We start from the raw sequence: 13,202 nt of genomic DNA, 5'->3' as shown, positions 1-13,202 counted from the left end.
ATCCCTGTTTGCAGATGATATGATCTTATATGCAGAAAGCCCCAAAGAATCCATAAGAAAACTATTGGAACTAATAGATGATTTCAGGAAGGTATCAGGATACAAGGTGAACACACAAAAATCAGTTGGATTGCTCTACACCAACAAGGAGAACGTTGACAAGGAAATCACCAAATCAATACCATTTACAATAGCCCCCCAAAAGATAAAACACTTAGGAATAAATCTAACCAGATACGTAAAAGACCTATACAAAGAAAACTACAAGACACTACTGCAAGAAACCAAAAAAGACCTACATAAGTGGAAAAACGTACCTTGCTCATGGAAAGGAAGACTCAACATTGTGAAAATGTCAATTCTACCCAAAGCGATCTACAGTTACAATGCAATCTTGTTCTGAATTGCAATGGCATTTTTAATGAGATGGAAAAACAAATCACCAACTTCACATGGAAAGGGAAGAGGCCCCAGATAAGTAAAACATTACTAAAAAAGAAGAACAAAGTGGGAGGCCTCACACTACCTGATTTTAGAACCTATTATATCACCATAGTAGTCAAAACAGCCTGGTATAACAACAGATACATAGACCAATGAAACAGAAGTGAGAATCCAGATGTGAATTCATTCATCTATGAGCAGCTGATATTTGACAAAGGCCCAAAGTCTATTAAATGGGGAAAAGACTGTCTCTTTAACAAATGGTGCTTGCATAACTGGATATCCACCTGCAAAAAAATGAAACAAGACCCCCACCTCACACCATGCCCCAAAATTAACTCGAAATGGATCAAAGGCCTAAATATAAGATCTAAAATGAAAAAGATCATGGAAGAAAAAATACGGACAATGCTAGGATCCCTAATACATGGCATAAACAGAATACAAAACATAATAATGCACAAACACCAGAAGAGAAACTAGATAACTGGGAGCTTCTAAAAAGCAAACACTTGTGCTCATCAAAAGGCTTCACCAAAAGAATGAAAAGACAACCTACAGACTGGGAAACAAAATTTGGCCACGACATATCTGATCAGGGTCTAATCTCTAAAATCTACAAGACACTGGAAAAAAGTCAAATAACCCAAATTAAAAATGGGCAAAGGATATGAACAGACACTTCACCAAAAAGACATTCAGGTGGCTAACAGGTACATAAGGAAATGTTCACGATCATTAGCCATTGGATACTTGCAAATCAAAACTACAATGAGATACCATCTCACTCCAGCAAGGCTAGCATTAATCCAAAAAACACAAAATAATAAATGTTGGAGAGGTTGTGGAGTGACTGGAACGCTTATTCACTGCTGGTGGGAATGTAAAATGGTACAATCACTTTGGAAATCGAATTGGTACTTCCTTAAAAAGCTAGTTTTTTTTTTTTTTTTTTTTTTTAAAAAGCTAGAAATAAAAGTACCATAAAATCCAGTAACCCCACTCCTTGGAATACATCCTAGAGAAATAAGAGCCATTGCATGAATAGATATATGCACACCCATGTTTGTTGCAGCACTGTTCACAATAGCAAAAAAGATGGAAATAACCTAGGTGCCCATCAATGGACAAATTGTATATTCACAGAATGGAATATTATGCAATGAAAAAGAACAATGAATCCTCGAAACATCTCATAACATGGATGAATCTGGAAGGCATTATGCTGAGTGAAATTACTAGCAAAAGGACAAATATTGTATGAGACCACTATAAGAACTCAAGAAACAACTTAAACACAGAAGAAACCATTCTTTGATGGTTATGAGGGTTAGGAGGGAGGGAGAGGGGAATTTACAAACTAGATAGTAGACAAGGATTACCTTGGGTGAAGGGAAGGATAACCCATAATCCGGGAGAAGTCAGCATCACTGGACTAAACCAAAAGCTAAGAAGTTTCCTGAACACAACCAAACACTTTGAGGGACGGTGTAGCAGGAGCAGGGATCTAAGGACCATGGTTTCAGGGGACATCTAAGTCAATTGGCATAACCATGTTTATTAAGAAAATGTTCTATATCCCAGCTTGGTGAGTGGCATCAGGTCTCAAAAGCTAGTGAGCGGCCATCCAAGATGCATCAATTGTTCTCAATCCACCTGGAGCAAAGGTGAGTGAAGGATACCAAAGACACAAGGAAAATATGAGCCCAAGAGTCTTAAAAGCCTGTGAGTGGCCATCTAGGACATTCCAATGGTCTCACCCCTTCAGGAGCAAGGAAGAATGAAGAAAACTAAACACACAAGGGAAAGATTAGTCCAAAGGACTAATGGTCCACATCTACCACAGCCTCCACCAGACTGAGTCCAGTACAACAAGATGGTGCCCAGCTACCACTACTGACTGCTCTGACAGGGATCACAATAGTGTCCCAGGCAGAGCTGGAGAAAAACGTAGAACAAAATTCTAACTCAGGAAGAAAGACCAGAGTTGCTGGCCTGACAGAGACTGGAGAAACCCTGAGAGTATGGACCCTGGACACTCACTCATTCAGCTCAGTAATGAGGCCACTCCTGATGTTCACCCTTCAGTCAAAGATTGAACAGGCCCATGGAACTAAACAAGACTAAAGAGAAGCACCAGCCCTCGGGTGGGGACTGGAAAGTAGGAGGAAACAGGAAAGCTGGTAATAGGGAACCCAGGGTTGAGAAGGGAGAATGTTGACATGTCGTGGGATTGTTAACCAATGTCATACAACAAAGTGTGTACTAACTGTTTGATGAGAAGCTAGTTTGTTCCGTAAACTTTCATCTCAAGTTCAGTTAAAAAAAATATAAGCCCAAGAGAAAGAAAGGGCCACATAAACCAGAGACTCCATCAGCCATTGTCCGCCCTGACAGGGAACAAAACAGAGTCCCTGATGGAGCAGGAGAAAAGTGGGGTGCAGAACTCAAATTCTAGTAAAAAGACCAGACTTGATGGCCTGACTGAGACTGGAGGAACCCTGGAAGACACTGTCCCCGGACTTTCTGTTAACCCAGAACTGAAACCATTCCTGAAGCCAGCTCTTCAGAGAAAGATCAGACTGAACTATATGACATAAAATGATACTCGTGAATGGTGTGCTTCTTAGTTCAAGTAGATACACGAGACTAAATGGGTAGCTCCTGTCTGAAGGCAAGATGAGAAGGCAGAAAGGAATAGAACCTGGATGACTGGACACAGGAAATCCGAAGAGGAAAGGAGGAATATGCAGTCACATTATAGGGATGACATCTATGGTCACATAACAACGTATGTAAAAATTTTTGTGTGAGAAACTAACTTGAGCTGTAAACTTTCACCTAAAGCATGCACACGCACACGCACACACACACAAAATTGATATGTCTTGTCTATTGTTTTTACAGCACACTGGGCAGGGACCCCCTTGGTCTGGCAACAGCACCAAAGGGAGAAGGAGAATTTTGGAGACCTATCTAAGGTCTGGAAACCCTCGTGGCATAGTGGTTAAGTGTTATGGCTGCTAACCAAAAGGTCAGTAGTTCGAATCCACTGCTCTGTCATAGAGGGTTGCTATGAGTTGGAATCAATGCAGCGGCAGCGGGTTTGGTTTTCTGGTTTTATTTAAGGTCTGTTGGAGCCCTGGTGGTGCACTGGTTAAGGGTTTGGCTGCTAACCAAAAGTTTGGCAGTTCAAATCTGCCAGCTGCTACTTGGAAATCCTATGGGACAGTTATACTCTAACCTATAGGGTTGCTGTGAGTTGGAATGACTCAATGGCAACAAGTATGCAACTAATTTAAGGTCTGTAGTCCAAATTCCCCACTGGTCTCAGGGCAGTATTGAGCCTTGCTGTTATTAAGGCAGACAGTTTTCACAAAGGGGCTGCATGTCCTTTGGTTCCTCAGGTACATTTGATGTTGAGGATAGGTAATTTGTGAATAGCTAGACTGAGACAGTCAAGTGCTCTGGGTCTAAGAGAACTGGTTATCTAAAATAGAGAGATGTACTTTCATGGACAGAATAAACTCAGTGTACCTACCTTTACTGGCCCCAACAGGAGTCCCTGGGTAGTGGACATGATTAATGCGCTCAATAGCTCACTAACCAAAAGGTTGGGGGATCAAGTCCACCCAGAGGCACCTTGAAAGAAAGGCCTGGCTATCTACTTCCAGAAAAGTCAGCTTTTTAAAACCCTATGGGGCACAGTTCTACTCTGACACACATGGGGTCACCATGAGTTGGAATTGACTCAACAGCAACTGGTTTTACTGGTTCCAACAGAATAACTGGATGCTTGTGTCTGAATTTTTACACCCTAGTTCAAGAATGTACCAAGGAGTTGCAAAGGTGATGATGGTTGACTTGATCACCTTCCACCTCTACTAACATCCACACATTTTTTCCCTGCACATTCTTGGCACTTCCTTTCTGGCTGCTGTATTTCCTGTAAGCATAAACTGGGGCTCCATTCATAGGCTGAGTTTAGTGGAAGCTGACATCGTATTACTCATTCAACTCCAACACCAGTTAGGACAATCAGGTCTTACTGATAGCCATTTGCTGTGTGGGATGACCCACAGAATGGGGGACTGAGGATCAAAACAGCCATAATCCTGAAAAAGAAACAGTTAATGGAAGAACTCAATTTCTAATGACTTTGTACCTTTGAAGTGGAGGAGGAAAAGTAAGCCTTAGGGTGGAAATTACATAGGCTGGAAAATAGACTGTCCCAAAGCCACCCACAGCCAGAAACTCCTATGAGGCAAAGGTGATTAACAGGGAAACATGAGGGTTATGTGTGTAAAGCTGTCCCCACTGAGCAGTCTCTAAACCCCTATGAAAGTTCAAAGTCCTATGTTAAAATGGGTTATTGACACCAAGGAGAGTCCTGGAAAACACAAAGCATGACAGTATCCATTCCGTAGAAGCAACTTGCTGTGTGCCATGCCAAGTGCCTAACAAGTGAAGCGCCTTCTTTGGGTGTACACGGGAGTGACATATCTTCAGGTCCCCTGAATAAGCCACTTGCATTTGAAAAGCAAGAATGTTCTGGGATGGCTTCCCGTTCCTTCAATTGCCAGGAAAGTCACTGAAACTTATTATAGACCAAACTGTATCCCCCCTCAAAATATCTGTTGAACCCCTCTACCTTGTACCTGTGGATACAATATATAGGAAATGCTTTTTCTTCTGTTATATTAATCAGGTCATATCAGTGCAGGCTGCATCCTAAACCTAATCATTTCTGAATTATAAAAAGACCAAAACAGACACAGAGAAACACACAGGGGAAGGCAGATATCCTGTGAGGATCATCTATAAGCCAAGGAATGCCAAGAAACGCCCAGGGCTACTAACAAGGAAGGAATGACATGACCAAAATTCCCATTTGAGCTTTTAACCTCTAGAACTGTGAGAAATAAATTTCTGTTTTTTAAAGCCACACATTTGTGGTATTTTCTTTATGGTTGCACCAGGAGACTAAGATGAAACATCACCCCTAAATTCTTCTCTCATTATTGAAGGCAATGCACTCCCTTGGGAATGCATAATGTCTTCATTTGGTAATTACATATTACCAAATTTGAGGGACACTGGTTGAAGGTGGAAACCCTAGTGGCATAGTGGTTAAGAGCTTGGCTGCTAACCAAAAGGTCAGCAGTTCTAATACAAAGGCACTCTTTGGAAACCCTGTGGAACCGTTCTACTGTCCTATAGGGACGCTGTCAGTCAGAATCCACTCAACAGCAATGGGTTTGGGTTTCTGGGTTTTCTGGACTCTTATCCTAGACTGTGAACCCTCCTCTACGTATCACCCTCAATGTTGATAGTACTTCGTATATTTTCTCTGGGTGGTTCAAATGGTTAGCAGGGAAAGGCTGGAGGTTCAAATCCACCCAGAGGTGCTGTGGAAGAACCACCTGGTGATCTACTTCTGAAAAATCAGCCATTGAAAACCCTATGAACCACATTTCTGCTCTCACACACATGGGTTCCCACGAGTCAGAGCTGACTTGACAGCAACTGGATATTTTATATTTTCAAGAAGCTGCCCAACTAAACACAGACAGTCACTTCCTTTCAGCAAAAGCATTATATTGTTGCTGTTAGGTGCCACTGAGTAGATTCCAAATCATAGCAACACTATGTACAATGGAAAGAAACGCTGCGGGTCCTGTGTCATCCTCACAATCATTGCTATGCTTGAGCCCATAGTTGCAGCCACTGTGTCAGTCCATCTCATGGAGGGTCTTCCTCTTTTTTGCTGACCCTCAACCAAGAATGATGTCTTTCTCCAGGGACTGGTCCCTCCTGATAACATGTTCAAAGTATGTGAGATGAAGTCTCACCATCCTCACTTCTAAAGAACATTCTGGTATAGTCTTATAAGTAATATAGTCTTACCCAGTATTTTTGATATCTTCTCCTTTGTCTGTTAATACATCATCTTCCCATTTTAAGTGGATTTTTTTCCCATGAGAGAAGCCCTGGTGGTGCAGTGGTTATAGGTTTGGCTGCTATAGAAAGGTTGGCAGTTTGAACCCATCAGCTATCCCACAGAAGAAAGATGCGGCAGTCTGCTTCTGTAGATTACAGCCTTGGAAACCCTATGGGACAACTCTACTCTGTCCGATAGGGTTGCTATGAGTTAAAACTGACTAAAGGGCAACAGGTTTGTTTTTTTATTTCTTTATTTTTTTTCCCATGAGTTGGTTCCCCAGAAATTTTGCATTTTACTCTTTGTCCACTTTCCTAAGTATCAATCTTCGATGTGTTCATTCATGTTATTGTTTTCTAGTGACTTTGTTTGTTTTCATTAACACAATTTATTTTCTGCTCTGCAACTGGCAAACATGAGCAAGAAACCCACTTCAACTATCATTCCAGCCATTCCAGAAGTTTTCACCATACGAGAAAATGCTCTCTTCTATTAATTTTGGGCACATACTAATTTCCAGGATTTCTTTCTTTCTCTCTCTACTGATAGCAATCCCTTTTCTCTGCCTGTAGTCTTCAAGACATTTCTCAGGAGTTTCTTGGCCTCTATACTTTTCGCTCTAAAGTCTTTGCTTCCATAACACATTCATTCCCACAGCTTTATTCTAAGGAGGGGTGCCCATATTTGACTCCTAGCCCAGGTGTCTTATGAGCTCCAAGCCATACACAAGTGCCTTCAGGGCCCCTCTCCTGAGAGGTCCCACAGCAGTGTAAATGCCCTATGTCCCAATCAACGCTCATCGAAGCGTCTCCCCATGTGCCTCGCACTGTGTCCCTAAGAGAGTAAATGGGTACCAACAACGTCCCACTTTCCCAGGATAGAGACATGCATTCCGTCTGCATCTCCTTTACACCTACGTTAAAGTATAACAGCCCCTATTCTACCTCCTAAATCTCAGTGCATCCACGTACTTCTTACATCCTCCCTCTCCTATCAGAGCGCGGGTCACACCATCTCCCCCCTTCTGGATGCCTTCCATGTTCCCAGCGGTCTGTCCCCATTCCACACTGCTGTACAGTTATCTTTCTAAAACATAGATCTGTCCCTGTCACTCCCCTGTGAAAAGTCATCCATGGAGAGGCTGAGTAGGCTGCATTTGGGGACTGGACACAGTGAGAAGGGATCTTGTGTCAGCCAGGACTTCTGGTAGACGCCCCTATGCTCTATCCACTTGTGGTGGTCGGGGGCGGGGAAGGGGGCGGGATTGAGCCCCCTTCCCCCCTCCTCCTTACTGCGGAAAGCTGCAGAGAGAGAAGCACTCACTTCCTATTCAGCAGTCAGCGGGGAGGGAGCCTCTGAGCAGCCACGTAGGCATTCTCTTCTCTCTGGAGGAAAAGGCCCAGCAGCTGTCCGAGGAAAAGGCCCACCAGCTGTCAGAGCAAAGGGACATGTCGCAGCTAAGTAAGAATCTGGGTGATTCGAGCCCTCCTGTCGAGGGCCCGAAGCCACCGGTCTATAGCCGCCCTACGGTTCTGATGCGGGCCCCGCCCGCCTCCTCCCGGGCCCCACCAGTCCCTTGGGATCCACCTCCTCTTGACTTGCAGGCTTCATTGGGTGCTTGGCCGGCACCTCAGCCTGCCTGGGAGGCCCCACAGGGCCAGCCGCCAGCCCCGGTGGCGCCGATGGCCCAACCTCCGGCCCTAGGGGCCCAGATGGTCCAGCCTCCCCCTCTGGGAGGCCCGATGGGCAAGCCTCCGACTCCTGGAGTCCTGATGGTCCATCCTCCTCCCCCGCCGGGAGCCCCGATGGCCCAGCCTCCAGCTCCCGGAGTGCTTATGGTCCATCATTCAGCTCCGGGAACCCCCATGGCGCATCCTCCCCCTCCGGGGACTCCGATGGCCCACCCTCCCCCTCCGGGGACACCGATGGCCCACCCGCCTCCTCCGGGAACCCCGATAGTGCACCCGGCCCCTCCGGGGACCCCGATGGCCCATCCTCCCCCTCCGGGGACCCCGATGGCCCATCCTCCCCCTCCGGGGACCCCGATGGCCCATCCTCCCCCTCCGGGGACACCGATGGCTCACCCTCCCCCGCCGGGGACACCAATGGCCCATGCTCCCCCGCCGGGGACCCCCATGGCCCAGCCTCCAGCTCCTGGAGTCCTGATGGCCCAGCCTTTGACGCCGGGAGTCCTGATGGTCCAGCCTCCAGCGCCGGGAGCTCCAACGGCTCAGCATCCACCTCCCGGAGTCCTGATGACCCAGCCGCTGCCTCCGGTAGCCCCGATGGCCAAGCCTCCAGGTCCTGGCGTTCTGATGATGCATCCTCCGGGTTCCAGAGCTCCGATCGCCCAGCCTGCAGCTTCAGGAGCCCCGATGGCGCAGCCAGCTGCCCCACCTGGGCAGCCTTTGGCTTCTTGGGCCCCACAGGCTCAGCCTCTGATCCTGCAAATCCAGTCTCAGGTTATAAGGGCTCCTCCGCAGGTTCCCCAGGGTCCTCAGGCCCCGCAGGCGCAGCTGGCCACGCCTCCGGGCTGGCAGGCCACCTCGCCGGGATGGCAGGCCCCTCCACAAGGCTGGCAAGCCACACCCCTAGGCTGGCAGACCACGCAGGTCACCTGGCAGGCCCCAGCGATAGCCTGGCAGGCACCTCCATCTGTGCGCCAGGGCCCTCCGCCCATCCGACCAGGCCCGCCACCCATCCGCCCCGGCCCGCCGCCGGTGCGCCAGACCCCACCCCAGATCCGCCAGGCCCCTCCGCTGATCCGCCAGGCGCCACCGCCCATCCGGCCAGCCCCGCAGGTCCTGGCGACCCCGCCGCCTCTCTGGCAGGCCCTTCCGCCTCCTCCGCCTCTGAGGCAGGCCCCGCAGGCTCGGCTGCCGGCCCCGCAGGTGCAGGCGGCTCCGCAGGTGCGGGCGGCCCCGCAGGTGCGGGCGGCCCCGCAGATGCGGGCGGCCCCGCAGGTGCGGGCGGCCCCGCAGGTGAGGGCGGCCCCGCAGGTGCGGGCGGCCCCGCAGGTGCGGGCGGCCCCGCAGGTGCGGGCGGCTCCGCAGGTGCAGGCGGCCCCGCAGGTGCGGGCGGTTCCACTGCCTGCGCAGGTGCCCTCGGCACCACCAGCAGGACCACAGGCGCCCCAGGCCCAGCCTTCGACTCAGCAGATCGCGCACTGCCCGCCCATCATCTGGCAGGCCCCCAAGGGCCAACCCCCAGTGCCGCACGAGTTGCCAACGTCTATGGAGTTCCAGGAGGTGCAGCAGACCTGGCCAGCCCCGAAGACCCCTGCTCACTTTTGGCAGCCCCTGCCGGCCCAGGAAGTGGAGAGGCAGGGCCCGCAGCTGGTCCAGCTGGAGCAGCCCTTTCAGGGGGCCCCGCCCTCCCAGAAGGTCCTGCAAATCCAGCTACCCACCCAGCAGGCCGAGACATCGGGCTCGGGCTCGCAAGCAGAGCTGCCCCCTCTGCAGCTCCAGCCCTCCTGGCAGGCCCCACCCGGAGCCATGCAGGCCCAGTCAGCAGCCTCCTTAGGGGCTGCAAATTTTCACAGGGGCTCTGCTAAATCACTGATGACTCCTCCATCCGGAGAATCCAGGGCCTCTTCCGTAGACCCTAGGGCCTCCTCCAAGGAACGCCGGACCTCTTCAAAGGAACGCAGGACTCCCTCGAAGGACCGCATGATCTTCGCTGGCACTTTTTGTGCCCCAAGGGCAGTGTCAACTGCCCGGGCATACCTGCCAACTGCCTGGAAAAACCCACCTGGCACATCAGAGACCTTTACTGCCACCTCAAGGGTCTTTCCAGCTACCTCCCCGATCTACCCTGCCTCTTCTGTTACCTTTAAGGGTCCAACTGTGACCTCAGAAACCCCGAAGTCACTGCCGCTTGCTCTGCAGAATCCATTTGCCTGTGAAGAAGCCCTGCCTGCTGTTTCCTGGGTTCCTCAGCCCAACTCCAATGCCTCAAAGGCATGGAAGTCAGCACCCACCTTCCTGATGGCCTCAGCAGCTGTTCCTCGGGCAACAGCCACCAACGATGAGGCCTCTAAGACTTCCCAGCAGCGCCGCTCAGGCAAAGTTGCCCGGAAGAAGAAGCACCTGAATGCCCAAGAAGACAGCAGTGGTCATATGCTGGCCCTGCATGATTGGCAGGCCCCAAGGCCCTGGAGCAATCTGAACTTGAGTGACTGGGAGGGCCAAAGCCCCCTCCAGGTCCTGGGTGACTGGGAGGGCCTGAGCGTCTCCTGTGGCCTGAGTGGCTGGGAGGGCCCTAGTACCTCCAGGATCTTGAGTGGCTGGGAAGGGCCCAGCACCTCCTGGGCTCTGAATGCCTGGGAGTGCCCAAGCACCTCAAGGGTCCTGAGCGTCTGGGAAAGCTCAGGGAAGCCTGAGCCACTGATCTTCTCTGAGGTCCCAAGTCTCTCTCAGGAGCTTGGTGCCACCCAGGCTGAGCCCAAGTTGGAGACTCAGCCATTGTCTCCCTTGGATGAGAGAGCAAACGCGTTGGTACAGTTCCTCTTGGTCAAGGAACAAGCCAAGCTGCCCATCAAGCGCTCAGAGATGGTGAAAGTCATCATCCGCGAATATAAAGATGAGTGCTTGGATATCATTAACCGAGCCAGCCATAAGCTAGAATGTGCTTTTGGCTATCAATTGAAGGAAATTGATCCAAAAAACCACTCTTATATTATCATCAACAAGTTGGCCCATCGTAAATATGAGCCGGTGGCCTCATATTTAGACACACCCAAGCTTGGGCTCCTGATGGTGGTCCTGAGTCTCATTTTTATGAGAGGCAATTGTGTCAAGGACCATCTTGTCTTTGATTTTCTGACCAAATTAGGGTTGGATAATGGGGAGACACATGGTTTCTTTGGAAATACAAAGAAGCTCATCACTGAGGTGTTTGTCAGGCAGAGGTACCTAGATTATAGGCGAGTCCCCTATACTGAGCCAGCAGAATATGTGTTTCTCTGGGGCCCTCGAGCATTCCTTGAAACCAGCAAGATGCTTGTCCTGAGGTTTGTGGCCAGGCTCCATAAGAGAGATCCACAGTGCTGGCCATTCCATTACCTGGAAGCCCTGGCAGAATGTGAAGCTGAAGATTTGGAAGACGATGAGGCTGAAGCAGGTGATAATGCCGGTGGCCCCACCAGCAGTTCCCCTCCCCGCTAGTGAGGTGTAGCTGGAATTGTCCTTTTTGCACCCCCAGCCAGAAGCCACTGACAGGTTGGGGGAACATTTTGTTTCTGGTGTTTATGTTCCAATTCCGTGTGTGTAAATCTGGATTACTCATTTGCTTTTCTAACTGCCAAAGCTTTGTAAACTTTGATGTGGAGTTGGTTTCAGTCGCTACTGTTTGGCATTTTTGCATCTATATTTTTAAGTGAGATTTGTGATTTCGTGTTTTGTGTTATGATTGTTATGTTTTTGTATCAGAGTTGTGCTGGCTTTGTGAAATGAATTGAGACGCTATCCATCTCATGCTGGTACACTATGTAGTATCGAATTAGGCTGTTCTTTGGAAGTCAAAATGACTCACCAGTAAAATTTGTCTGCAGAAAATAAATATCTATATCTATATCTATACTTTCAGCATAACATTGGAGTTCCTTGTCTTTATTCTAATTTGCATTCCAGATGATGGGAGTCATGTGGGCTATACACTCTCAGTAGACATGAATACCAACACTACTATGAGTGATATTAAAAATCACAGGGATGAAGCTGTTTTTCAGAGAGCTACATGCATCCGTATAATGATGGGTGAGGAAACATAAGGTTCCCACTAAACCGTCGGTTAATTTGGGTTATACACTTCAGACAAAATTTCATAAATCGGTGGGGCTGGATCAAGAAGGGGTTAAATATTCTCATCCAATTAAATTCTCACAATAATCCTTCAAAATAAGCATTAATATTCCCGTTTTACAGATGAGGCTCTAAGGCTCAATAATATGAATTTTATTGCATGTGTCAGTGCTTAACGGTAAAGCTTGAAAATAAAGCAGAAAATTTCTTTGAGGTTATGTGGAAAGGAGGACCATCTGTCTGCAGGAGCACAGGTATCCAGGTTTGTTACTCTTATAAAGAAGAAATTGGCTGAGGGGACATTTGTACGCCCATGGTGGGTGTCCAAGAGCTCAGGAATTTGGGGTTTCAAAGGAGAACCAGGGAACTGGGGTTTGGAGTTAAAGGTTTTATCAACATACTGATATTGGGGTAGAAACGTGCTCCTTGGAAAATGCTCAGCCTTATAATAATAGGGAGGGGAAAAATCAGGCTTCATTGAACCTGCAGATGGCAGCTGGGATGATTTCCACCTACATGGAGATCTTTTTGTCAGGGGGATTCCTTGGGGCGGGGAGTGGGACAGGGGAGTCAATCCTAATATACTAGGGCAGTCAGGTGGCAATGGTTGAAGCTGCTAAGTAACCACAGACAGCCCTGATGCAAGGCTTGGTGCGGACTCAGATAGGGCAGGGGTCAGAGAGCTTTCTGGAAAGAAACCCCTGCACGCATCAGCCTGATGTATATAAATGGACTTGTTCTGAAGTTACCACTGTCCTCATGCGGACACAGAGCATCTGCTCCGCTCCCACCCTTGCTGTCCTAATAGAATTAAGGAAACCTGACCAAAATCTTGTTGCTTTCTGAAATCGCAGAGGAGGGAAATAGCAGTGGTGGAATTCTTCCGCCACCTAGCGGTACTATGTCGTTACGCTCCTTCCTGATGATGGTTGGCTCAGGGCAGCTGCAGCCAATGGAACCACACGGCTGCACCTCACACACCAAATACTAGCCTACTGTTTACTTCATAACCGTCG

General features: G+C 48.8%; 1 protein-coding gene across 1 annotated transcript; it reads left to right on the top strand.

Moving 5' to 3' along the window:
* Positions 1-7,723: 7,723 nt before the first annotated feature.
* On the top strand, positions 7,724-11,967 carry MAGEL2 (MAGE family member L2). The gene is made up of 2 exons (XM_049852619.1): positions 7,724-9,276; positions 9,439-11,967. Exons 1-2 carry the CDS (start codon positions 7,834-7,836, stop codon positions 11,548-11,550), a joined length of 3,555 nt encoding a protein of 1,184 aa, XP_049708576.1. The 5' UTR covers positions 7,724-7,833; the 3' UTR covers positions 11,551-11,967.
* The last annotated feature ends 1,235 nt before the right edge of the window (positions 11,968-13,202 follow it).

This window comes from Elephas maximus, chromosome 13 (assembly GCF_024166365.1).
Source record: "Elephas maximus indicus isolate mEleMax1 chromosome 13, mEleMax1 primary haplotype, whole genome shotgun sequence".
Taxonomy (NCBI): Eukaryota; Metazoa; Chordata; class Mammalia; order Proboscidea; family Elephantidae; genus Elephas; species Elephas maximus.
Note: the sequence above shows the minus strand (reverse complement) of the source record. Positions and strands in the feature narration are given on the sequence as shown.